Raw genomic sequence first — 27,960 nt, forward strand, 5'->3', positions numbered from 1 at the left:
CATCAAAAATCAAAGTCAAACGCAAACCAGACAAGTAACAAAGAGAAGTAAAAAATTTATTGCAGTATTTGCTCCTCCACACATGCTGGGGGTCCCTCGTCCCGCTGTGGGGTGTAGAGACCCAATACATCAAAATCTACATTTACAAAAAACCCTCCCTACCATGTAGGCAACAGATACTGCATGCTCTGCTTTCAACTGAATAAATTATGTCCAGGAGACTCCATTTTACAGCACAAAAGAAGTAGAACATAAAGCAGAGGAGATGTTTCAAAGTTTATTTCCCTGGAAACTGAGCTAAGCTAAAGAAATCCATCCGGTGCTAGGTTAAACTCCAAGGTCACTTTATTAAGAACATCAACAGACTAATTTCCAACATTCACTTTAGGTTTATTTCTTTAAACAGATTTTTTTCGTCAGAGATATAAACATTTTTTGTTTCTGTTTTGTGTTAAACTATGATACAGTGGAGGGGGAAAAAATTCAAACAACCAAGTTGCTGCACAACAGCGAAGGAGCTCTGTTTCTTTCTTTTCCGTTTAACTTAAAAGATGTACAGGAATCACATCTACATTTCCAAACAGACCACACTTTTAAAATCGTCCTTTAATTCGACCAGTTCCGGCCTTGGATCTTAAAACCTGTGAGTCTGTGGTACTCTTTTCTCTGCGACTTAAGTTTACAAAACGTTAAATCCTGATGAAGTTTGGCTGCTGAGAGTCTGTTGGGTGTAACAGTTCCAGAGTTATTACAGATTTAATTAGCTGGAAGTTCCTTCCTTGGCTGCGTACAGTGAACGTAAAGTCTGCACTACTTTGTTGGACAGTTTGTGTGCGCTTGTGAAGGCAATTTTCTTGTAAATAATGTCAGACTCCTTTATAGTGTCCACCCAAGGCACCAGTTTACGACCGTCACGTTTCTTGGCCTCTGCCCAGGTGCCGGAGTACGATCCAGCCATCCAGCGAATGCTGTAGCCTGTGCTTGTCTTCCGAATAACGCGCGCTATCTGCGGCCGGTCCTTGTACTTGGGGCAGCAGATAGCGATGACGTCCATGGCTTCTACCGTTTCGTTCATGTGACCTGATGCCTCTGCGGATTCTCCGCCTCTTCTGGATCTCCGTGACGACTAGAAGGGAACAAAAACATGCCATTTTAAAGTGACGGTAACGTAAAGACATCGAATGAAAACATCAGCACTGGGGCTTTCTTACCCCAGGAGCCTTTTCGTCCGCATCACTATCGTCGTCGTACGAGTCAGCAGCATTATTCTTGGGGCTGGAGCCTCCTAGTAGAGCAGTGATGGCTTTATTTCTGGCGTGGATACTGGCTGAAGCGTCCCCTTCTTCGTCTTCCTCATCTGGGTCCAAGTGCTCCATTAGTACCTTAAACTGTGAAATAAAACATTTAGAGATGGTCAGTTTGATTCATTTTTGTCAATCAGTTCAAACTGTCCATTTTAATAAATCAATTCAAGACAATTCAATGAGCTTTTTGTGCCAATCCTAAAAAAAAAATTCATATATTAAAATGTCTTCAATTTATATTTATATAATATTCTAATATTAATTCATATGTTGAACTATCTTTTATTTTTATATATTCAGATTTCATGTTAAATACAAAAAATTATTCAGCCATATTTTTATAACCTAAAAAAAAAAAGTATTTATTTCAAAAATGTATATTATATTCAAGCTTTATTTCCGTTAATGAAAATTATTTTTATTAGATTGTTTTCGTTAATAATAAAAAAATAAAATAAAAAAAAAACAGTTATAAAGCATATAAAAACAATTCATATTTTCATATTATGCATATAAAATTATTAAATCACTCGTCTTCGTCTTTTAATTATAAAACATTAATGATTATTAATGCTTAAAAAAATGGGATGATATTAATTATAAAAAAAAAAAAAAAAAAAGTAATGTCCTAATGGTTAGGGAGTCGGACTCGTAATCTAAAGGTTGCGAGTTTGGGTCTCAGGTCCGGCAGGAATTGTAGATGGGGGAGTGCTCTCTTCCACCCTCAATACCACGACTGAGGTGCCCTTGAGCAAGGCACCGAACCCCCAACTGCTCCCCGGGTGCCGCAGCATAAATGGCTGCCCACTGCTCTGGGTGTGTGTATATATATATATATATATATATAATTAAACAAATCTAAAACTCTAAAAAGAAAATCTGAATGTTTACATCTAAATACTGTCTGACGACTCTCCTCTTGACATCGTAAGTAAGATCTGCATTGGACAGGTTGTTCGACAAGTAGTCCAGTGTCTGCCGTGGGTTGAAATGCACATTGCCCTTCCGGTTTACAGCCTTATCATAAACCTTTGCAGATTCCGTAGGCGAGTACTTCTGAATTTTACTGCAGGAAGAGACAAAGAAGAGTTTGTTATGGAGCCAGTGACCATTAACACATTACATCGGTTATGTCAGACCAGAATGCATTTGGACCAGCGGGTAAAGCTCACCTGTCAGAGAAGCCGTAGAGGTTCTTAAGGTGCTGCTTGAGCATGAGGAGCAGCAAGATGCCCTGAGAGGCATTGGCAAAATCCAATAAGGGCTCGGGGTTGTCAGGTAGATGCTGCATGACCTTGTCCACATCCTCCAAGTCGAGGTCTGAATCTGAGGCAGAGTTCACTGCAGCGGATCGTCTGGGTTTCTTGGGCCGACGGATGACATCATCACTGCTATCACTATCACTATCACTGCTGCTTCCTCTGCTACTCTCATCCTCAGAGCCATATTTTTTCCCTCTTTTTTTCTTCTTTTCCCGTGGTCTAGGCTCTTTTAGCAAAGACTGAAATACAAGGCAAGATTGTTAGAAAACAATGTCAGCGCTTGAAAAAAAAACGGTGGTGCAACCAAAATGTTATCAAAATTTACAAATTTTAAAAACTTTTATTAATTAAAATAATAAATGCAAATTTTAACCAAATTAAAAGTACTAGAAATCATATTTGTTAAATGAAATAAAGCTAAATAATGGATGTAAAACTAACTTAAACTGAAGTAACAATGAATAAAACTAAAAATAATAATGACAAATGCATGCATGCATGGCTCCGTGGAAAATTGTACAAATGGATTTAATAATTCATTTTAAGGACAAGGAGGTGGATATTTGTATTTAATACTACCCCTTTTCATGCCACATTAATTTGATTTATTTAATTTGATCATATATAATAGAAGTTAGAGTAAAAGGATAGAAATTCAATACAGTGAGCGGTGGAAAAAGCAGCACACCTCTTTGAAGGACTGCAGCAGGTTGCTGCCGGACACTGATAGTGTGATGTCTACATGGTGCATGATGAACAGCGGCTCTTCCTGACTCTGATATGGGAAGCAGGCGAGATTGTCTGCGATATACAGCAGCATGTTCACGTCTGACTTCTGCATGGGAAGAAAAAAACGGCATTATTTAAGAAACACAGGCCACTCAAAATGCTGGCAGATATAGAAAAGCATAAACTGTAGCTACAGAAGATAATATAAAAGATAGTAATCACCAGAGTGAAATATAATGCAAAACATAAAAAAACCACTGACCGTGTTGTCATCAAACAGGTTGAGCAGCGAGATGAGGAAAGCCCTGCGGTGTTGTCTGTTTCCACGCACCATGGTGTAGAGGTGAGAGCAAAGAGCCGCGTTTGTCTCATCCTGGCGGAAACCCCTGATTACAGTGTTCTTTGAATCCACGATGGCTTGCTGCACCTGATAGGACATCTTCATCCCTGCCACAGCCTTCATCTGTTTGAATGGCATATATGGCCAGGGTTATTTTAGTATGACTGACATATCATAGTTTTTATTAATATTTGGAATTAATCTGGTAACATTTTACAACAGGGTTCGTTATTTAACATTAGTTATCTACATTAGTTAACATGAACTAAGAATGAACAATACTTCTACAGCATTTATTAATCTTAATGTTAATTCCAGCATTTACTTAGTGCATTAATGTTAAAAAATACACAAATTTTAATAATGCATATGAACTAGCATGAAACAACAATAAGTGTCTTTCTATTAACGTTAATAAAGATTAATAAATAGTGTAATAAATGCAATGTTCATTGTTTGTTCTTGTTAACTGATACATTTACTGTTTACAAATGACACCTTACTGTAAAGTGTTACCATTCATTTTTATATTTTATAATATTATATATTAGTAGTGCTTTCAAATGATTAATAACAATTATTCGCATACAAAAAAGTTCGTTTGCATAATGTGTGTTCTGTTCTATATAAATACACACACATACAGTATATATTGTGAAAATATTTACATGTATTTACATGTCTATATTTATATTCATATAATTTATATACATAAACACACATTTAATATATAAAAATAAATTTTTTCTGAAATATATACATGCATGTGTGTGTATTTAAATATACACATAAATATACACAGTACACATACATATATTATCTAAACAAAAACTCATTTTGGATGCAATTCATCACGAGTAATCGATTAACAGCACTATATATACTATATATATATATAAATAAATATATTAGTTATTTGAATATTTTCTTTTCATTTTAGTTAAATAACATTTATTAATCTAATGTGTGGTTATATATTTTTATAAGTGTGTGTGTATACACACATACTTCATATACATACATGTTTTTTAGGTATTTTTAAAAATGTGTCTACGTAGTTTTTATTAATTTTACTTTGGTTTTAGTTTTAGCTTTTTTTGCACGTCAAGTAAAACTAAATAAAAATGATGCTTTGGCAACTAGCTGAAATTAGGGATGTAACGGTGTGAAAATTTCTTATCACGATAACAGTGACCAAAATTATCACGGTTATCAGTATTATCACGGTATTGTTAAAATGTGCTGGAGATGTTCAAAAAGTACCGACACATAAATCACTTCACCAAGTTTTATACTTAAAAATCAACAAACAGCAAATAAAATGACTTTGTCATTAAAGAAAAGAGTTAAGTCAAAATGTTAATTGATTAATAAGGGGAAGGGGAGGGGGGAAGTGGCCAAGTATGGTGACCCATACTCAGAATTAGTGCTCTGTATTTAACCCATCCAAGTGTACACACAGTAGTGAACATACACCCAGAGCAGTGGGCAGCCAATGGTGCGGCGCCCAGGGAGCAGTTTGGTGTCTTGCTCAAGGGTCTCACCTCAGTCGTGGTATTGAGGGTGGAGAGAGTGTTGGTTATTCACTCCCCCACCTACAATCCCTGTCGGACCCGAGACTCGAACCCACGACCTTCAGGTTACAAGTCCAACTCTCTATCCACTTATCTGCTCCATAAATAATTCTATATAGCTTATCTGAATTGTTTAAATGTGTAGAATCCACATAAGCTTGTTTTTCATCAACCGGTTAAAATTTACAGCAGGGCATGCAAATTTAGTCCGTTTTTTGGCCAGACAGAAACTGCACACAGGCTGAATGTAAATAAGTGTCTGTAAATCCACTCTCTGACAGCAGGTGGCGCTTTATATGGAAAAGCTGAATTACAGCTGATTCCCGTGAACTCCGCGAACAAAGCAGTATTGTTTAAGAACACTTCCTTTAGGTATTACATGGAGCTGAGATGAAAACAAAATGCCATTGAATCGTTTCTGAAGACAGTCAGATCCTTCAGAGGTACATTCATAATTAATTCACTGATATATTAATTTGTATAACTCCCTAAGCACTCTTTTAAAACCTCCCATCTTTTCCGCCCTGTTTTCACTCAGAATGAAACTCTGCTGCCGTGCGCTCGTGAGACTGTTACACTCTGCTTTATGCTGGACAGTATTTATTTATCATGAGTTGTTCAGATCGCGGTAATCGAATACGGTTTTAATGATAATTAAAATATGAAACGGTAATACTAACCGTGGGGAATTTTATCATGATTTATCGTCATAGTTACATCCCTAGCTGAAATAAAACAATAAAAAAAAAAAAAAAAATTATATATATATATATATATATATATACACATGTATATTTTTTTTTTTAGAATAAGTTGTTAATTTTTTACACTTGTTAGCAACAGCTGTAAGAATTTCTAATTTCTAATTGTTTGTTTGTTTTCTGTATTTTTTTCAGTTTATTATTATTATTATTATTATATGTAAACAGTTTTGGTTTAAAAAATAAATGGGTTCAATTAAAAAGATAAATTGTATATTTATAATTTCATTAACTTTTATTTCAAGTAACACTTTTTAATGGTTTTAGCCTAATGCACCTAATGTATTCAAATTTCTCGCAGCATCATACATGACAAATGCATGTTAGTTGTTCAAATTCACTTACGTGAATGAATCCCATGTATTTCTTATCAATCTCCACCAGCTGTTGATCAGATTTATTCCTCATTGTGGGTTCCGAGTCAGTTCCCATTGCGATAAGATACGGAACGCACTGATGGAGGAGGAAACAAGCCAGTTAAACTAAAGGCTCTTTCAATCCGGCTTTAGGAGAGTTTGTGCAGAGGATACGTACCTGTACAGGATGAACGAGGCCTTGGCTGAGCGTCAGGACAATGACATTGAGGGCAAAGTGCCTTACGCTGGATTGCGTGTGGAAAAAGCTCTCCAGCACCTGCTTGAGGTAGAGCTGCATGATAGAACTGCTCATGCCAGATGAGATGTCGCCCATCTCCTTCAGGTCCTCCTGCTTAGACATCTTATTCCCTGAAAATACCAAAGACAAAGAATGAGAATAAAAATAGCTGACAGGCTAGCTACTTGCCAAGTGACAGATGCATTGAACACAGACAAGAATATCCTTTATAAATGACACTCACACTCCCTGTCGGCTTCCTGCATGCGCGAGTCTTCCTCCTGCAGGTATGTCTGCAGGTTCTTTAGCACCTGGATCTTCAGATTCACTGACGTTTTCCTGTCGGCCAGGAGGCAGTTGTAGAGGTTTTTCACATCTGAAGCAAACATTAGCCCTGGGTGCTGGATGAACAGGAAGCCTGGAGAACCAACAGATCATGGTTTTGTTTACCGTGAGTGAAGTAAAAAGGTGAAAACATGTAGTGATAATGGAGAGCAAATATTTACCTAGACCAATGATGGCCTTGGTCTGCACCTCCTCATCCTCATTTTTAGTGAAATACAGCAGCAGCTCCAGCACTTTGTCCTTTATGACCACCTGAAAGAGAAGAAGGCCATTAACCAGACAGGTAAAGAACTGAATCTTATGAAAACATTTCAAGGTTACATTTGATAAAGGAAATGAAACACATTATAGGGCCATTAAGACATTTTCATATTGTGACAACATATTATGACATTATGCTTAAATGACATTTCATGCCAATTAAGCACATTTTCCTCAAAATTCTCATTCTCATAATGTTTCTGGAGGTTTCATTTTTGTATAACAATTAAGCAGAAATGATGTATAAACAATGTAAATGTATCAGCTTTTTCATATTAACAGCAACAAATATATACATATATACACACACAATAAACTAGAATTTAATATTAATGTATAATACAGTAATGAATACAGTAAAATTACTTCAATATTTTTAAATGAAATGATTAAATGATTTAAAACGAATGAATAAATTTGACTACTCAATCCCACTGATCTACTGTATTAAAAATAGATGTCTATTTTTTAAGGAATAAAATATTTCTTGTGACATAAGACTAATAATACATAAATATAACAAAATAAATCATTAATAATATAATTGTAATTATAATATACATTTCAATTAATACAACAAGTAAGCAGAATTTATTTTGATCGTGGGAATTCATAAACCCAGTTCTTTAATATACCAAAATTAAATTATTTAAAGTTTGTGTTAACACAACTACAAAAACAGTCTGTGATCTAAAAGAAAAAAGAATAAAAATAAATATGAATGTGACTATATATGAATTTATTAATGCATGCAAATTTTTCCTTGGATTTGAGACTTTTAAAATCCAGAAATCATCATGATTTTACCTTATTACTGCCTTTGAACTCCTCTTGGTCAAAGTCGAAGTGTCGGCACAGGGCACCCACAGTGAAGAGTGAACGCAGCAGTGCAGGTTTATTAGAGACCAGTACAGTGCTGTTTGAGTCTTCCTGATGCTGCAGCTTCAGCTTGTTTAGTGCTCCTTCACGTTAAACAAGAAGAATTTTAGACTGATTAACACACTCAGGATCATAGATGAGCAAAAGACTCCTGACAGGTGTTGAAATTTACTCACCATAGTATCGGTTGAAACAACACCACACAAACTTGTAGTTGTGGGTGACCTTATTGACAACCGCACCAAGACAACTCACACAGTGCTGCACAACCTGCAGGAAACAAGGCAGATGGCACCATGAAGCTGTTGTCACACAAACCGCTGGACACCAGAGCTGCTGATACTCGCTCTCCAACTGACCGTCATGCCGTATTTGATGATGAGTTTCATCAGGTCTTCTTCGATGGTGGTGAGGAAGTTTTCACTCGGATGGTCCATCAAAGGAACAACAAGCTCCAGGATTTTAGCCACATTACAGATCACCATAAAATCACTCTGTGTCTGTAGGGACACAAGAAGCACCTTCACTCTCTGGCCTATAGATGGCAGCACAAGACCAATTATTGCAATACATTCCCAGACAGCATACTCACATTACACTTTGTGGTCAGGTATGGCTGCATAGTCATGGCATGTTTCACCATCAGCTGGGGTCGGATCTTGCTAAACAGGTACAGCGTGGTGATACATGCCACTAGGCGACTGGATGTCAACCCCTTATTCTCACAGTCTGCAAAACAAAAAAACAACTCACCAAGAGTTCAATTAATGTAAATCCTTTGCTTCATAATTTAATACAGCTCATACCTGCGAGTGACTCCTCGTATTTCAGAATATGATCCACGAGACTGTCCACCAGCTGAGCGCAAGCCTTCCTGGCCGGTTTGTACGAGGCATCCTCTTCTGACTTTAGCAGCTGTGACAACACAGATTACATCAATGGTTAGGTTACTTTGTTTTTTTCCTGAAAAAGTACATTTATTCCAGTTCACACTTCCTCTGAGGCTAATGCTATGTTCAATTCAACTCAGAAAGTCAGAATGTACAACTTCCTACTTCAGAAAAGAGCAACAGAATGGATTTGAAAATGAGTATCTTGCTCTTCTAGCACCCCTTGGTTTCAAACTTACAACCTTTCAAGGTACTATCCCAGATCTCCGAGAACCCCTAAATGCACTACTAAGCATTGGAAAAGCAAATCCAAATTGTCCTTGAACATAGATGGGCAACTTACATTCTGAAGGAGCTGTTCGAACCAGTCGTAACCGGAATCCCTGCATGCAGCGACCTGAGAGACAATGATTCACGTCAGAGGGACATAATGTGACCTTAAACGTGTATTAAAGTACATGTCCTGAGGGTCCGTTTTTCGCCCACTCTGCAGATCCTTACCACGTCTGTGATGTTGAGAATCTTGCGAGTCATGGCCTCTTTATCGTGATTAGGTGTTGGGGTGAACCAGAGCTTCTGAAATGTCTCATTAACCAATTTCTGAATGGCAAAAATAAACTGGTTATTACATGACTGCACAATAAAAAAAAAATTATAAAAATCTTTGCATGACTAGAAAAGATTTTATTTAAAATTGGACGACTAGTTTATAAAGTAAATCAACTTAAACTATTTATTTTATTTAGTAATTTATTTTATTACAGATTTGAAAAGAGAAAAACGCAACTAACCTTGATGCCTTCTTCATCATTGACCCTCCTGATCATCTTTACACACATCTCTGTGATCTTGTTGAAGGTGGGCTGCTCCAGACAGATGTCCCGCAGGATTTTAATAACTCTCTTCCTCACACTGATGCCTGTGTCCTGCAGAAAACATTTGCCAGCTCAAATCAGCCTACATGATGCACTCAAAGCAATCCATTTTCATGAGTTCCACCAAATACATAAATTAGTTAATTAATGGGTGGACATGAAATATTGATTTGCATATAGTTCTTCTTAAAAAGGTGAGAAACACAAAACACTTTGTTTTCAAGATTGACAGCATACATGGTAACAATTCTGTTTTTGTTTTATTGTAAAATTAATGATTATTAATTTTTTTCTTGTTGTATAACAGGAAAAAGAAATATTGATTTCATTATTTTATTACATGAGAACAAAGAAACTGCTGACTGCTACTAAAGACAGTCATAATTCAAAAAATATATCTACAATACAGACAAGTATATACGGAAAGAAAAGCACAAACCAGGATGCGCTCGATCAGCATGTCATAATACTGTTCAGTTAGCTGTGGTCGACTAAGTACAAAGCGCCCCAGCAGCTCTACCGCAGCTTCTCTCACGCTGGTGGAATTATCCATCAGTCGGCCATGAACTCCCCGCTGCATGTCCGACTAAACCAGAAAAAGCAAATGAGAATTAAACGTATGCAAATGAGGACATTAAAAAGCTTAGTTTTTTTAAGGAACTGCACTCACCCGTGCTAGAATGCTCGGATCCACCGCAACCACTTCAGAAAGACATTTCATCGCTTTAGTTCTAACCGCGATGGCACTTTCACCGAGAACTCTCAAAATCTACAGATACAAATGGGAAGATGTATTACTGATATGCAAATACAAAGAAATATGCTGAGAGATAAAATTACCTCTAACCTGTGTTAGATAAATATCAAAGCTCTGTGCAAACGGCCTCATGGAGGCCAGATATCGCACAATAAGACACGAGTCCTCATAGTCGACAGTATCCGAGTTTACTCTGTGAGAAAACACATAGCCGGTGTCAAAACGCTTCTAAACATATCACATTTATATTTTTTGGGTGAACTATCACTTTAAAAAAAGTAAAAAATTGCTGCTGTTTGTACCTCAGTGAGCTGAATTTCGATGCCGAGGTCTTGATAACAGACCGGAGGAACTTCTTGCGCGCTTCGGCTTTCTGCAAGATCTCACTAGTGGTTTCGACATCCCTTGCATGGTGCTGCCCATCGGACGAGTCGTCGTCCCTCTGACTCTGCGATTTCATGGCTTTCTCCGTCTCAGTGCTGGTGTCCCTGAACCACTGCGCGATGTAGAACTTCCGTGCAAACTTTTGAAAATGAAGACATCACAATAACATTAAAACCTCCAGAGATTCTTGGGCCTTTTTTGCTTGTCACAATAATGTCTTATTTTTCTCACCAATAGTGACGGGTCAGTCTCTACGTTCTCATCCAGGTAATTCAGCAGAGCCTTCTGCAGCTGCTGAATCTCATCGCCACCTGAGCTCTGGAAAACACAAACTGGCATGAGTTTCTTTCAGGCCATGAGGGATTCATACTTGTGATGTGGCAGACTCTGCTGTTTTACCTCTCCGAGGATGCGGTTGATTGAATGCTGGTCCATTTTGCTGGTGACAGCATCTTTGCGAAGACGCGCAGCCACTGTGCCCAGATAATCCAAAGAGGCCACTCTCAAAGCCATCTCTGTCTGCTTATTACTAAATTGGTGAACCTACCAAGAGAAATCAGAGCGTTGTGTGAGTTTTCAAGTGATGGAACGGTACACACTCTACCTGTGAAATACCAATCTGAAACTCACCAGCAGCCTTCCCAGAAGGCTCAGCAGCAGCTCTGCAGCCGGCCAATCAGGTTTATTCACTGTGGACAGTAGATCCTGAAGAAAGTTCTCAAACAGCGGCCTATAGTCATCCTCACCTTGCTTACTACCACACCTGAAATTTAAACAAAAATTAAATGGATAAACATAACAGTGCAACTTAATTTCCAAGAATTTTTCTTGAAAAAAAATTAAATGTAGCAGATATCTAAAAGCATATATACAGAGCATCTGCTGCTCAAACCTTTGCAGCAATATTATTCAGTATTGTCCCTGTCTAATAAACAAATGCCCTCCCTCGGATCAATTTACAAGGAAACTAAATAAAAAAAAAAACTTAAATTCAAACATTTAGAGACAAAGAACAAAAAATAGGTAGCCTAAGTAAAACAACAAAAATAATTTAGAGATGCAGGTGTTGTTTGTCCTGAGATGGTATGGTTAAGCCCTCTTGAAAAGCATCGGATGAGAGTAGAACAGGTGTTTCCTGAGACAATGTACATGCTTAGCTTAAATACAGTATGTAGAAAAAAAGACATGCATTACTGATCCCAGAAGAACGTGAAATATAAATGACTTTAAAGTTCTTTTTTCCCCAATATAAATGGGTTGAAGTGTGTGGGTTGGAATAATGTCAGGGGCTTTTCTTACTTTTTGAGGAAAACGGAGAGGAAGTTTTGTGCTGTCCTCATTGCAGTCTCATATGAGTTTGTGATTAATACATCCTTATCAACCTGCAAAAAATGTAATAATTTTATAAAATAAGCTTAAAAAATAAAAATATCAAATGTTCTTGGAAAGCACTTTTTTACAGAAGAGACTCACAATCACATATCATAATGTGACATTGCAGTCATTTCAGAATGTAGCTAATAGCTAAACAAGAGCTAAAATAGGCCAAACAAGGTCTTAAACAGGGTCTTCTTGCTATTGTACCTTTGCTATTGAGATCTTTGTCAATATAAAATGATAACATGGAATTTGTAAAACACCTCAAACGTTTAGGGTCAGCAAGATTTTTTTTTTTTTAAGAAATTAATAATTATTCAGCATGGAATGATCAAAAGTGACAATAACGACGTTTTAAATGCTGTTCCTCTGAATTTTCTATTTAATCAAAGGATCCTGAAAACATATGCATCACGTTTTCCACAAAAATGAGCATCACAACCGTTTTCAACATTGATAATAATAAGAAATGTTTCTTGAGCTTCAAATCAGCATATTAGAATGATTTCTGAAGGATCATGTGACACTGAAGACTGGAGTAATGATTGTACGTCACAAGAAAGTTACATTTTAAAACAGAAAATACCTATTTTAAACTAATATTTCCTGTTTTTCTATATTTTTGATCAAATAAATGCAACCTTGGTGAACACAAGACACTTAAAAACATAAAAAAAAATCTAACAGACCCCGAACTTTTAAACAGTAGTGTAGGTTGTATGTTTTTTTCTTGTTTAGTTTTTTCAGAAATGTCGCTTCAGTGAACATCAGGGTATGTCTTCTTAGTTGATCACAAGAGCAAGGAAAATCCTTTGTTTCAACACATCAATAAATATAACTCAACTCTTACCTTTCTGTCATTATCATCATCAGAGTCCCTATCAGAAGGTAAATGGACCACACACTGAATGAGCTGCAGAACTAGTGCCGTCACCATCTGAATGTACATGGGCTCCCCATCCACATCACTGCTGTTCAGTCTGCACACAGATTATAGTCAATACACATGCTCACATTGTGCCCTTAACAGCTGGTAGACCAGACTGCAGCATTTACCTGAAATTTCTCAAGTTTCTCTTGCTGGTTGGCAGTCTGGCGAGAGAGGTGAATATCTCCTCCAGGATCAGCTGCCTGTGTTTCTCATATCTAGAAAACACCTGGAAATTGCATAACACAACACTGTTAGATGCTGTTAGCACAGCAAAGCATAGCGTAAAGAAAGCTGAACTGCACTGATACTTACAGCCGTCACTAGTTTAATGGCACAAAGCTGCAGCTCACTCACATTCTCAACAAAGAATGGAGTGATACCTAGAGACGAGACCTGTAGAGAGAGAGATACACAAGTGCGGATTTATTCATTTAACTACATTTACAGTCTAAATTCATGTTTCTGGTCTTATTCTGCGAGGGCTGACTGCAGCAAAGAACAAGAGAATTTTATACAGATGCAGCAGCCAGGTGTCAGACTCTCACCTGAAGGATGGTCGTGTCAGTCAACAGCTGAATCTCCAAGAGTTCAGACAGGTTACTGATAACGTCACAAACTTTGTTGTAGAGCATGACAGTAACTCTCTGCTTGTGCGTTGAGCACTTTGCTCGCTTGGCTTTTGAGCTTAGTGTTCCACCTGAAACGAAGCAAGAACAGACATCATTTGGACAATTGTTGTGATGACCAGGCATGTGATCAGATTTGTTTACACATTCATGCAAGATATTTAAATTGCAGCTGAAGTAAACTTGCACTAGTTCCACTTTAGCACAATCAAATATACTTTAGTATATCTTTAGTTCGACTTCCACGCAATGAAAGTGCATTAAGCACAAAATTAATTATACAAGTTTAGTATAGTAAAAGTACAATTGCATGGTATTTTTATTAGGTACATAAATATGCAAATGTATTTGCAGTATACCTATCATGAAATAAATGTATTTCAAATACATTTTAGCATATTTATTTTTCACTAGGATAATAAAGTTTCCAGCATCAAGCAATTTTTCAGTCCAGAATGTAAGCAATATGATAATATTACAGTCAATCAGAATATATTTGATAATAAGGGACCAATGAGATCTCATGGTCGAGATAAAAATATAAACCAAGCAACAGACATCTTTTTGTTTAACACTTTGTGGCCCTACCTGGTAAGGATGAAAACTCAAGTTAGCATGGAAGGGAAAGGATCTTATAGGTTAGGACACTGTTTTAATGTCCAAAACTGACCGCTATGAGGGTCCACCCTGTAGACGGGGTCATACTGTGGGTACAGCGTGTTCTGTAGATGGAACTTGGTGTACTGCACGACCCTCTCGATAACATCCTCAATGTAAACGGCCTTCGGCATTCGTGCTGAGGTCATGATGTTAAGAGCCGTCAGACAAGCATCAGCAGATTTGGTGACACGTTCCATGATGAGGTCACGCCACAAACGCTCCTCGTCGTCCCTGTCGTTGTCCTGAAATCACAAGGATAGGGAACCTGTCAGCAAGAGTCAACGGCAGAGCCATTCTGCCAATTTGAAACTGTTTGAAACCAATTTGAAAGCGACAATGACGCTTACAAGATTCAGGAGGGTGGAGAGCTTCGCACCATCCTGAATGTTTTTTTCCAAAATACTCTGGACCTTCACCATCTTATCAGAAGGAATCTGAGGATAAAGGCAGTTTGCATTAAAAGATCAGGTATTGATGTGCCCCGTCTCTTGAGCCTGGTCCCAATCTCCCCTGTTGACAGAGGTGATCCTGTACCCACCTTATGAGTGATGCCCATAGCCTTTATTTTGGCTGATTCACTGCTTAACTCCGACAGCTGGTGTTTTCCGAGGAGCAGCTCCTGAGGAATCTCATCATCATCTGCATTCATTAAATCAATTACTGTCACACTTGCAGAAACATTCCAGTACAGCATTATCTGAAGTAATTTGAACATTCAATGTCAAATGTAATAATTTCTGCACATTTGCACATTTACCTAACAATGTCAAGTCCACATCTTCAAGGTTTTCAAGAACGTTGTCAACACTGGTGGAAAATCTCTTGAACGTGGAGGAGTCCATCAATTCTGTGGAGCACAAGCTGGATTACTAAAGATCCCAGCATTTCAGATCGCTCAACGCTGACTACAAACTAAAAACATACCATCTTCAGTCAGTTTGGGCTCGTAGGATTTCCTCTTTTTCTGCTTTTCCTTCTTCTTCAACTTTCTGGCGACTGTTGTTGAAGGATGTCAAAGGTCACAGTTATACGATTTCCACACTTCAACCCATTTGAGCAACAAAACTGCCAACATAACAAATGATAATGTGTATAACTGGTCACTTACGATCACTCAGGCTGGGTGGGGGTGAATCTTCATCCGATTCCACGGAACTGCGTTCTCTGTATCGACTGCCTGAACTTCTCCGGCTGTCGAAGTGACCTACACTTCGTCGCTGATCTCCAGAACCCTTTCGTTCCTTTTCTTCATAATCCCATGCTTTGTCTCTGTCCTTTTTCGAACGCTTTGGGGGCACTACAAGCCAGGAAGATGAAAACTTTGAATGGAAAGGCAACTTAAATCTATCTCAACTTCAAGTAATTAAGCAGAGGAGACGTCAATAACACTTTAGGTTTTCATGCAAACATGGGTTTCGTTATTCATCAAGATCAGTTTGAATCTGGACTAGTGTAAAAACGGTCCTTAAAGGGATAGTTCACCCAAAAATGAAAATTATGTCATTAATCACTCACCTCATGTCGTTCCAAACCTGTAAGACCTTCGTTCATCTTCGGAACACAAATGAAGATATTTTTGATCAATTCCGAGAGCTCTCTGGCCCTCCCAAAGACAGCAAGGATCCTAACATGGTCAAGGTTCAGAAACGTAGCAAGGACATTGTTAAAATTATCCATGTGACATCAGTTGTTTAATCGTAATTTTATGAAGTTACGAGAATAGTTTGTTTGCACCAAGAAAACAAAAATTTTGACTTTGTTCAACAATTCGTCTCCTCCGCGTCACCCAATAGCGCCATTTTGGAGAGTATCACATACGTAAAAAGTAAAGTAAAAGTCGTGACGTATTGTCAAGTATGGTGACCCATACTCGAAATTGGTGCTCTGCGTTTAACCCATCCAAGTGCACACACACAGCAGTGAGTAGTGAACAAATGCACACACACACACACACACACACCGTGAACACACACCCGGAGCAGTGGGCAGCCATGCTGCAGCGCCCGGGGAGCAGTTGGGGGTTCGGTGCCTTGCTCAAGGGCACCTCAGTCGTGGTATTGAGGGTGGAGAGAGCGCTGGACATTCACTCCCCCCACCTACAATCCCTGCCGGCCGGGGTCATACTCGCAACCTTTCGATTACGAGTCCGACTCTCTAACCATTAGGCCACGACTTCCCTAATATGTTGTTTACGTTGTTAACATACGTAAACAACATATGCAACGTATGTAAGTGGATGCGTTGTTTACGTTCAGATCAAAGTGTAAACAACGTAAACAATGTATGTGCGTACATACATTGCATACGTTGTTTACGTATGTTAATTGTTGAATAAAGTAATTATTTTGTTCTTGTACTCTCATAGCTTTGTAAAATTACGGTTGAACCACTGATGTCACATGGATTATTTTAACAACGTCCTTGCTACGTTTCTGAGCCTTGATCGTGTTAGGATCCTTGCTTACGGGTTTGGAATGACATGAGGGTAAGTAATTAATGGCAGAATTTTCATTTTTGGGTGAACTATCCCTTTAAAGCCAAAAGAAATGGGAAGGCTAAAAGTAAACCACAATACGAGTTGCAGTTAATGTGAATGCAAAATGGATGTGAACTAACTGCATTCTGTAGGAATATTTTGCCAATAGTTTATTAGTAACACCAACTAAACCAAAGCTTTGCTTTCCATTTAATTTTTTGAAATAAGATTGATAATGAAAACCTGATTCGGATCAAGCAGGCACATTAAGTGTGAAAACAACATTGCATTCAGTAAATGTACTTACGTTCTACAGAGCTATTGTCATCATCTGAGCTGACTTCAGCATACTTGGGCTTCTCATTAGTGGAGCTGCGTCTGCGTTTATTCATTTTCACCCTCTCACACAGTGGCATACGGGAATCCATCTCTGCAAACACATGATGAGGAAGTTCCGTTAACACTGAATCACTGAAACCCCCTACAGAGAGGGCTACTCAAACTCTCCAAATGCATATTCAGACACTGGTCATGAAAACAGGGGACTTACCTCCAAATTTTCCATAAGATGACCTGCTCTTGTTTGACTTGCGTGAATTACTGATCAACTTCTGGACCTCATCAATGGAAAGTTTTTTCAGAACAACAACAGGTTTGGCGCCCTTATTGAGGTCCTCCACCAGGTCCAGTTTTTCTAATTTCACAAGTGGCTCGGAAAACAGCTCTCGACGCATTTCCTGCATTACGTTACCATCTTTGTCCCGTTTCAACTTGGGAATGACAAAGTTCTTTAATGCACTCGATTTGCCCCCCAGTAAGTAGTTGGGAAATTCTGCCGTTTTACTGTCAAAGGATGGAGGCTTGTGTCCATCTAGTCGGTTCTTGTCTCCACTCCGTTTCTCGTCTTTGTTGTTGGGAGTTTTGTGGACTGACCGTTCAGGTTTTGTTCGAGATTCTGCTCCACCTCGAGGTTCCTGCTTCACCCGTGGACTGTCAGGACGGGAGCGCTGCTCAGGAGATCGCTTGTCCCGGGCCTCTGTTGATTCTGTGTGGCGTTTCTTTTCTTGGTCTCGACCCTTGTCCCGATCTTTGTCCCGGACCCTCTCCCGTTCCTTGTCCTGATCTTTTTCTCGTTCCCTGTCCCGATCTTTTACCCGCTCCTTGTCCCGATCTTTCTCCCGCTCCTTGTCCCGATCTTTTACCCGCTCCTTGTCCCGATCTTTCTCCCGATTTTTAACGCGCTCCTTGTCTCGATCTTTCTCCCGCTCTTTGTCCCGATCTTTTTCTCGCACCTTGTCCCTATCTTTCTCCCGCAGCTTGTCCCGATCTTTCTCCCGCAGCTTGTCCCGATCTTTCTCCCGCAGCTTGTCCCGATCTTTCTCCCGCAGCTTGTCCCGATCTTTCTCCTGCTCCTTGTCCCGCACCTTGTCTCGATCTTTCTCTGGTTCCTTGTCTCGATTTTCCCCTTCTTTTTCCCGTTCCTGGTCCCGATCTATGTCCCTGTCGTGCTCTACCCGGCTGGACTTAGATGTGTCTGATCGTCGGACTTTAGAGCCTTCACTGTCCCGATCTTTTTGCCTCTCTTCTTTGCTCTCTCGAGTCGCCTCCAACCGTCCTTCCTGTTTTCTGGGAGTTTCATGACCTTTTCCCTCAGGCCTCACTTTGTCAGGTTTACCATCATGTCTGTGCTTGGAGGGATCCGATTTCTTTTCTGAACTGACTTTGTTGGAGATCTCTCGGCGGTTCTCGTGCTTGTGTTTGGGAGTCTCTGGTCGTCCATCTGAAGCAGTTTTCTGTGGCGTAGTTTCCACCCGTTGCTTGATGACTTCTGGACGACCATCTACAGTCCTCTGCACCTCTCCATCTGTCTTTGATTTAAGTCGCAAGACCCCGGTGGATTCAGAACCATCTTCTGGCCAGCGCTGGGCCTCTGTTGCAGGGACAGGACAGGATTCCACTGGCCCTTCCACCCTGCCTGCCTGCTGCAGGTCTATACTGACCATCAAGGCCGGCCGACTGGCTCCGTTACTAGCAGCACAAGCCTCTTGAGGTACCAGTTTGTTCCCAGCATTGCATCCGCCACCCACGCCAGGTGTTCCAGAAGCGCCCGCGGTGCCTGCAGCTCCTGGTTCCTGAGGGTACGAATCCTGCTTTCTCTTCTTCAGAGGTTTATCTGCAAAGTTAGAATCATACAGGTAAGAAGCAGTATTCAACACATTTACATTTTCATCAATAAATATGAGTGGATGAGTGGGTGCCAGAACATTGCTAGCAGTTGTAGTTAGCACGTTACACCTTCACAAGCACCAGTAATAGAAGTGGTCATTCAGATTAAAGCATTTAGATAATTGATTAAAAGCATGCACATCAAGTAACTAGAAAATAAACACAACCTTTATCTTGAACTTCCTTAGAGCAGCGTTCTCGTTCTATAGCGGATTCCCTCTCAATCCTCTCGATCTCAGCAAGAGCATCCAGCTCTGCCTCGTCGTAGGGGGTTCCACTAACTACCCCAGGTTGCTTGGCTGCAAGTGCCCCAGTGTTCTGTAGTACAGGAACCTGCTGGTAGGCTGACTGCTCACCCGAAAGACACTGTCCTGCGGAAAGCCGTTCCTGGGGGTTCCGGTGGTATGGTAAGCTATTGCACGATAGTTCATTCTCAGCATCTGAGCCATGCTCTACCACTGACAACGGCTCAGCTGACTGCTCAGTCTCAGAAGACTTCACTCGAGACAACTTTATTGTTAGCTTTGTAGAGTCTTTAGTGGGTGAGCTGACAATGCCGTACATGGCACCTTTACCCCCCTCATCTTTAATTAACTTTTTCTGCTTCTTTTTCCGTTCGGGAGAGTCTAACAGGCGGTCAGGAGCAGCATCTCTTGGGGAGGTGTAGGGTGGAGGAGACTGAAGAATCAAGGGCGGCCGAGATCCAACTGAAATGTAACCAACATAAAATAGAAAAATCATACTTCTGTGAAAATCAGCAAGAGAATGAACCAGTATGTCAGAGTTTGGTTGGTTTAATCTCTGCATCGTTGCACATCCACGTTACCCTCCATATCCATTTGTTAAGTCTGACCTTGTGAGTCCAACACTTTATAAGATGCCAAAAGCAAACAACATAGTATAAAGTCACCCAGTATAAATAATGGTCCTAACTTTTATCTCCATACAGAAATCACAGTTAACCAGATAGTGATTCATATTTTATTCATTCATCTTTCGTGAATTAAATGTCTGTTGAGATAATATTCTCAAATTAAAAAAATGCCAGTACACACAAACACAACTGCCAGTAGTAAAGACTGTGGTACTTATATTGATGCCGCAAACTTACCCAAAGTACAATTTGAAATAAAGACCAGTGGGGGTGTAAATAGGGGCCTAAAAGCATAACCCACCTAAAAATGGTGTAGGTACAAAAATTGAGATTCAATCTACCTTTTGGAGTTCCTTCACTTCCAGCAGGGGAGCAGACGGAGCGTACAGGAAAAGAGGCGTTTCTCATAGCGGGGTCACTCTCCTGTGAAAAAACAGACAACATGGGTTGAAAAATGTGCTGTTAATACAGATCTAGGCCCAATCGAATTAAGAAAAATAATCTGGAGGCAGAAATATATGTAGGGTTAAAAAAACCTTTGTTGGCAAGCACTCACATCATTTCCAAGTCTCTGGACGATGCTGATGTACTCATCATTGGAGCAATGCCTCGCATTATGGTTGGAGTTACCTGACACTTGACAGGAGACCTTGTTGTCATGGATGTTCCTCATGCCACCAGGAACTATCGGACTGGATACGGATACTGCAACACACAAAAAAACTACTTATTCACTGACTTATTTTTATTTGGAATAATCTGCAATGACAAATTTTTCACAATAAGAACAAGAATATGCATTAAAAAATTGTATACACATTTAATTTTTTGATTTCAACAGCAAGGAATGGTTTTCAGTCATTTCATTCAGCAAGGGACATGGATAAAAGAGGATTCACTAAGAACCAACCTTATTAAAACCACTTTTCCTTGAGCCTTGAGGTGTTTTAAGACTACAGATACTGAAAACGGTGACAATCCTCTTGAGGTTCTCTTCAGAGAGGAGAGCAGGGACTCACCTTGCTGGATCTGTTGGTGCTGAGGGTAGCTGGGTGGGTGGCTGTACTGCATGTAGCCTGCAGGGCTCTGTGGCGCATACGGGCTGGGTACTGGGCTGTTCTGCTGGGGCATGTACCTGGTACCAGAACCCGCCTGAGGTTGAACATATCGGCTGTCGAGTAAGAGCAGAACCGGTCAGTATACGGAATGGAAATTGAACCAGGATTTTCTGCATATGTTAGTTACTTCAATCACGCTATATGCCGTTCAATTGGTATGCTGTTTGCCACTTACCTATCTAACCCAAATAAAAAGGAAACTGGAACAGTACCTGGGAGGGCTCGGAGTTATAGTGGTTTGCTGGTAGTTTGATGCCGGACTTCCATGCATTGAATTCTGAGGCATCTTGTACGGCGGTATCATTGGCTGTTGCATTAAACCTTCAAGGCAAAAAATAAAGAGTGTCAAAAAATTTTAATTTTAAATGTTGACGTTGTGTGGCAAATGACATGGCAATTCAAGCTTTTATTTGCCATGCTGTCTGACTAGAACTAAAACTAAATAGATTAGTTTTAGCTAGCAATAAAATAACATTGTGCAATTTGCGACCCAAACGTAAAAAATATTGAACACTTACAATATTTGCAAATATACACCACTGTTCAAACGTTTATGGTCCATAACATTTTTTGAGTTAATTAAATGTTTTTTTTCCAGCAAGGAAAAAAAGAACTGTCAGTAAAGACTTAAAAATTGATATTTCAAATAATCGCTGTTCTTTTGGACTTTACTTTTTTTTTCAACCGTGATAATAATAAGAAATGTTATTTGCGCACCAAATCAGCATATTAGAATGATTTCTGAAGAATCATGCGACACTGAAGACTGGAGTAAAGACAATTGATAGTTCAGCTTTGCCATAACAGGAAAAAAATAAATAACATTTTAAAATATATCAAATATTATTTCACAATATTACCATTTTTACTATATTTTTGAGCATAAGAGACTTTATTCAGAAAAAAATATCTTGCCAATCCCAAACTTTTGAACAGTTGTGCAAGCCCAGAGTCAAAATGTAAAAAGATTATATGGCAGTTTCAAAGCCATTTGGATTTCATACATCTAAAATTATAATTAGTTACCACTAATTAACACTAACTACAGTCTGGAAGCTACAAAAAAATGGGATTTCTAATTCAGGGAGCTTAAACAGAGATCACAGAATAAAAGCATGCCCAGACTAAACAGCTTTATTTCTGCAGTTTCTCCTTACCGCCCTGAACCCCGTATCGGGTGGGCGTACTTTTCTCCCTGAAGACATTGGGGTTCCTGGACAGCACTGTCTGTAGCAGTAGAGGCACATCTCCTTCTGGGTCATCACTGCCCAAGTTGTCCTTCAGCTCTCTGCATGTAAAACCACAAAGACTGAATGAGATGCACAGATATTTCACATATCATGTAAAATACCCACATTTGGTGAGGATGCACTGAAGGAAGGAGGCCGAGGTGAGATACCCACATGTGCTCGGTGGACACCTGGTTGAGGCTGTGGGCCAGCTGGGACACGAGAGTGTCATCCCGCCGGGACAGCAGACAGCTGACCTCCTCGGCGATCCTCCCATTATATAGCAGGCTCTTAGTGGTGGTGGCAGGTAGAGGGGAAGGGAGGGGCAGCTGATTTAACACTGAGAAATAAACACAAAAAAAATTAGTTATTCCTTATCACAACAGGAGACATGAAATATTTCACTCATTTCTTGGGGACTTCCCGTTTCCATCCAGTCACAAAGAAAATTATTGCCCGTACAAATCAAATCGAAGTCCTATGGATTTAAAAGGCATGAACAAACATTTAATCAACATCTTCGATAACCAATCAAAAAAGGGCATTCATCAGTATATACAGTCTAGATAAATATTTAGACCGATTTTGAAGGTACACCAAGTAATTTTAACACCCAGAGAGAAATCAACAGTACTTTCGATAAATGTGTTTATCAGTGTATGACAAAAAGACACTTTATCATGCATAAGGGCGGTCTCCCTCTTATGGTGGCCACTATGTTCAAGTCAAATGATGAGCTGAAGACTACAAACTTGATAGTACTCCTATTATCTGATAATGATCCATTTTGAATTATTTACTTTACAATTTCTAAATATGTTTAAGAGATACAATGTGTATAAAAATATTTGTTAAGTGAGGTTTGTTATACAAGTTCAGGTAGCAAGCGTTTGTGCAACTTACGGTCAGTGAGGCTTGCGATCCCAGCGAGAGTGGTGATAGGAACATGAGGCATATCCCCATTCATGCTGAAGAAGGGCAGGGAGCTCGCGTGGATGCACAGGTCGCTCAGTGTCGCTGCTCACTGATCCACCTTTACATCTTTCGCTGCAAGAGGAAGAGGAGGACATGACCACATCATCTTCAGGTTCAGTATTATGAGAACTTTCTTTTCTGACATATTGAAACAATAGCACAATATTGCAATTAAAATACTTTTAGGAATATAAGTGCTATGATGCTAGGAAACCTGAGAACAGTACAAATCAAGTTATTACAGTTCTGATGAAACTAGTTTTTATTTACTTCATCTTGTCAGTTTAGTTTAATATTTGATAAAGAGGCTTTTATTGTGTTTGCATCATTGATTAAAATGACAAGCTTTAGTTTCATTTTTAATTTGTATACTACCATTCAAAAAAATCTATGCTTTTATCCAAGGATGCATTAATTTGATCAAAAGTGGCAATCTTACAAAAGATTTATATTTTAAATGCTGTCCTTTTAAACTTTCTATTTATCAAAGAATTCTGAAAAAAGTTTCCATAAAAATATTAAGCAGTACAAATCTTTTCAACATTGATGAAAACAAGAAATGTTTCTTGAGCAGCAAATCAGCATATTAGAATGATTTCTGAAGGATCGTGTGACACTGAAGACTGGAGTAATGATGCTGAAAATTCAGCTTTTCCATCCCAATAATTAATTACATTTTAACACATAATATATAAAAGTTATTTTAATCTGCAATATTTAATAATATTACTGTTTGCACTGTATTATTTACCAAATATATGCAGCCTTTGTGCATATAAGACTGCTTTTAAAAACATTTAAGAAAAATCTTACCAACCCTAGACTTTCGAATGGTGGTGTATATTTTTTCACAACTAGTTTTGCCTCCATAATAGAGATGATAACTTTGCAAACACCACTTCTTTCCTTATAACATGACCACTAGATTCAAAATAACCCAGTGTTCTAATAAACATGACACTGATTGCTAGCACTGACATCTGGAGATCTGGAATGTAAAACATAGAAACACCAAAGGATATAAAAGAAAAAAAAAATGGAGCCATGGAGCCATATACATAAAAACAAAAACCTTAATTTTAAGCTTACCATATGCATTATGCAAAGAACAAAAGACGCACCAAGCAAGGCCAAAACTACACGCGCATCTGCTCATCAAATGGGCTTTATTTTGTAGTTGCCCCTCCCCCCATGCTTCTAAAACTGCCTGCACTCCTCTAGGAGGGTTTCCCATCAGGCAGTGGGACAGGCTGCAGGAGACACGGTCCTGTTGAAACAGGAAGGTCTTCCCCAGATGGTTGCAACAAATTTGGAAAAACCTCGAGTTTGGCTTCAGCTGCATTCAGCTGCTCAAGAGCCAATCGTTTCCTCAAACAAACCACCAGTCTCAGTGAGACTTTGGACATCAATTCCAAAACATAAAAGATGAGCAGCTGCCTGTGAATGCCCTGTGTTTTACTGCAACGAGACATTCAGAAAATACAACTAAAAAGAAAAAATTACTTGAGATGAATTGCAATTTCTTTTTATGGTAATTGCCTATGTAAACAAGAACAGAAGTTGACCAATATTGATTTTTAATTTTGTTTTTTTTAAACCATTATTGATTTTTTTCAGATGTTTAAAAAAACAATATTCAGGGCTAATTTTATTATCATTAATATTACTATTCTTAATAGAAACAATGTTTTAGACATGCATTGTAAATATTTTATTATTATTATTAACTAAATAATAATAATAATAATAATTATTGTTATTATTATTATTATTATCTACTACTAACAATTCTCAATTAATATCATTTAGTAATAAACTAATTTTTATATTATGTACATTACATATATTATTAGTAGTATTACACAATATGAAATTATAATTGTTATTATTATTATAATTTTGCACAAAAAATATTGTTATTTACATTTAGAGATAGATTTGGAGAACACACACTTCTAGTTAATTTCTTGAATGAACCTTTAGCATTCAAGAACATCAAGTACAATTTTATATAAACAGTTTGACTGAGAACTTGCAGAGTAATCCACTAATTCTACAGGTGGTTCTGGCATAATTGATGGACACAATAATATAATATTTAGGCCATAATTACAAAACAACAAATAAAAATGGACTATACATTGTGCAACACATTTATAGATGTGCATGGGTAGACAAGAGCTTTCATCCACACAGTCTTTGGACGAAGTCTTCCTGACTAGTTCTCTCTCTTTATTTCAATATCTATCTAGGTTGGGTGACTCATCATGGTGCTTTATTGACGGACTAGACAACAGTGCAATAGTGAAACACAACCAGGAAAAGTGCTGCTGTGAATACACCTACTTGGTATTACACAAACATTTATCCGAGTAAAAATGAAAGACCACAGGAACAAATATACAGCAAAAGCATCAAATTATGGTGAACTGGCAAGCCATTCAAAGTTCATCTGACAAGCTTCAACACGTCTGTTAATTTAGTAAAGGTAAATATATAAATACAGGTCTCCTATGTGAAATCTAACTCCCAGATTACAACCACAGCTCAATGTTTCTGCAGCACCAGATGCTCCAATAAAACACCACAGCAATTTAAACCAACAAATCTGACAGTCTTGTCATAAAAATGAGCGATTTCAACTGTAATCCCTTCTCCAAATCTACAGTTATGAAGCCAGAAGCTTGTCAACAAACAGTACTTTACATTTACTTTTGGTTTTTGATTTGTGCACGTTTTGGATATAAACTGAACTGCTAAAGCTAACTGAATCCTAGCAGCATTTCATTCATTCAGTCAGTCTTAGCAGTCATAAATCTTTCAAATGCGAGCCGCATTTTTAAAAATCATAAACCCTCAATATTTTATTTTAAAATATATCAAATAAATGTATTTTCTATAAAAAAAATGTTTATATAAGAGTTATTAAATAAATATTTTTTTTTTATATAAAACTGATCATATTCTGTTCTTTAGAAACACATAAGCATTATAAATGTCTCAATATTTGTGTAAGTTATTACTAATCTCACTATGACTTCAATCATTTCATATATGCTTTAATTAGATAATTAACAATAAACAAGCATAGAAACTAATTTCATATTTGCCTTAGTAAATGAAAATTAAACTGAGCTGCAGGTAAACCCATTTTGAATAATAGTTATGAATTATTGGATGCCATCATTATTTAATACAAGAGTGTATGTTTGCTCTTTATTTTGATAGATTCTCAAAGGTTTGCAATAATTAGATATTGTGGATCTCATTAATAAAACTATTCTGATGTCTAGAATAGTTGTCTGATGTCTTTAAGAGAGAATTGTTTATTCTGATGGATATTTAATCATGTTTACTATCTGATCTAGATGGTTATGATATTGTTTACTGAGCTAAATGCTAAATAAGATGAGAGTTTTGTTTATTTTCACAGGCGGCTAAAGAGAACTGCTTAAATGACTATTATTTATACTCTAATGGCTATTAAGTTTTGTTCGAATATGAGAGTATTGTTTATTCTGATTTCTAGTCAATGTGGATTGTTCTGATATGATTTTGTGAACTCTGACAGATGCTGGAAACGGTTTTACTCCACAAGCCCAGTATTGTTTACTCTGATGGAAGGTGAATGAGGTTTACTCTGAGAGGACAGTATTGTTTACTCTGGTCTGCGGAGCTGCAGGCCTGTATGACTCTCATCCCCGGGCTTCAGGTTCAGCTGCACACCTGCATCTCCAGATGAGCCCCCTGGACCGGCTGAGTCCGTCTAAACGGCCCGTTTTGGCCTTTCGTTCGCGAACCATCCGAACCGCGGATTCGCCTGCGGGCCCGCACCGAGCTAACGCGTATGCTAACGCGGAGCGAGGGCTGCACAACACCGATAACCTTTCGGAAAGTCCGAAGCAGTCCCACCCCGAGAACGGGCTACTGTGCTTCCCCGCTCGGAACCAGCGAAACGGGCCCGGCGCATTTACCTGAGGCTCTGTTGTTGAAAGGTGAAGGTGGAGGGGTTCGGGCTCGCTGTGTCCCTCTCACAACAATAATCCGGGTCGCACCGTTTCCTCTCACTGCGAACATGAAGACGGACTGGAGGCGGTCATTCCTCTCGTAGGCGCCCGCGGAAGCTCGCACTTTACTCCGGACGATGGAAGAAAAAGATTCGGTGCCGAAAGGCTCCTGGGCGCTCATAAAAGAATCCACACAGACTCTCTCTCTCTCTCGCAGAACAAAATGCCGACCGGAAGCACTGCTGCAGGAATGACTCCCTCCACCGGCGCCGAACCAACCAGCAGCGACCCGCCGACTTCCGCTACCTGCTCTCCTCCTCCTTCCATCAACCGCTTCCCATCCTCTCCTCTATCATCCTCCACTCTGTTTTCTTCTCCCTCCTCTCTTCTTCTCTCCTCATTCACGCTTTTGCTTTCTAGTATTCATTAAATGTGTATAAACAACGTGAATTCTTATAAGGAAAATGCACTTTTTTAATTTGAGGCAAGACATTACAGCAAAACCA

The 27,960-nt window shown here is 38.8% G+C and overlaps 1 protein-coding gene across 2 annotated transcripts; it reads right to left on the minus strand.

Moving 5' to 3' along the window:
- Positions 1–29: 29 nt before the first annotated feature.
- nipblb (NIPBL cohesin loading factor b) lies at positions 30–27,740 on the minus strand. Of its 2 annotated transcripts, none has more exons than XM_079409941.1 (47): positions 27,422–27,740; positions 23,376–23,519; positions 22,647–22,812; positions 22,401–22,531; positions 21,456–21,564; positions 21,145–21,296; positions 20,682–20,830; positions 20,467–20,548; positions 19,419–19,958; positions 17,576–19,198; positions 17,333–17,455; positions 15,658–15,846; positions 15,474–15,545; positions 15,307–15,396; positions 15,088–15,188; positions 14,897–14,983; positions 14,560–14,791; positions 13,809–13,960; positions 13,576–13,656; positions 13,389–13,489; positions 13,183–13,312; positions 12,255–12,337; positions 11,586–11,718; positions 11,355–11,498; positions 11,187–11,273; positions 10,874–11,094; positions 10,662–10,764; positions 10,485–10,583; positions 10,254–10,400; positions 9,731–9,865; positions 9,441–9,539; positions 9,283–9,336; positions 8,856–8,964; positions 8,642–8,778; positions 8,409–8,549; positions 8,226–8,319; positions 7,978–8,132; positions 7,071–7,161; positions 6,809–6,982; positions 6,505–6,695; positions 6,316–6,423; positions 3,558–3,758; positions 3,255–3,401; positions 2,477–2,805; positions 2,196–2,370; positions 1,212–1,388; positions 30–1,126 (listed from the first exon to the last, which is right to left on the minus strand). In XM_079409941.1, exons 2-47 carry the CDS (start codon positions 23,437–23,439, stop codon positions 761–763), a joined length of 8,274 nt encoding a protein of 2,757 aa, XP_079266067.1. In that variant the 5' UTR covers positions 23,440–23,519; positions 27,422–27,740; the 3' UTR covers positions 30–760. The 2 variants fall into 2 exon arrangements, with proteins under 2 accessions (XP_079266067.1, XP_079266068.1); XM_079409942.1 differs by having other exon boundaries at positions 22,431–22,531; positions 27,422–27,722.
- Between the last annotated feature and the right edge of the window lie 220 nt (positions 27,741–27,960).

The sequence above is a fragment of the Barbus barbus genome (assembly GCF_936440315.1).
Source record: "Barbus barbus genome assembly, chromosome: 47".
NCBI classification, from domain to species: Eukaryota; Metazoa; Chordata; class Actinopteri; order Cypriniformes; family Cyprinidae; genus Barbus; species Barbus barbus.

Excerpts from the sequence above, each read along its gene's own strand:
- nipblb (XM_079409941.1), bottom strand. The coding sequence starts at position 23,439 with ATGAATGGGGATATGCCTCATGTTCCTATCACCACTCTCGCTGGGATC. Across the intron at positions 8,550-8,641 it reads ACCTGACCACAAAGTGTAAT|ACACAGAGTGATTTTATGGT; the intron begins GTGAGTATGCTG and ends GTGTCCCTACAG. Across the intron at positions 3,759-6,315 it reads AATACATGGGATTCATTCAC|ATGAAGGCTGTGGCAGGGAT; the intron begins GTAAGTGAATTT and ends CCATTCAAACAG.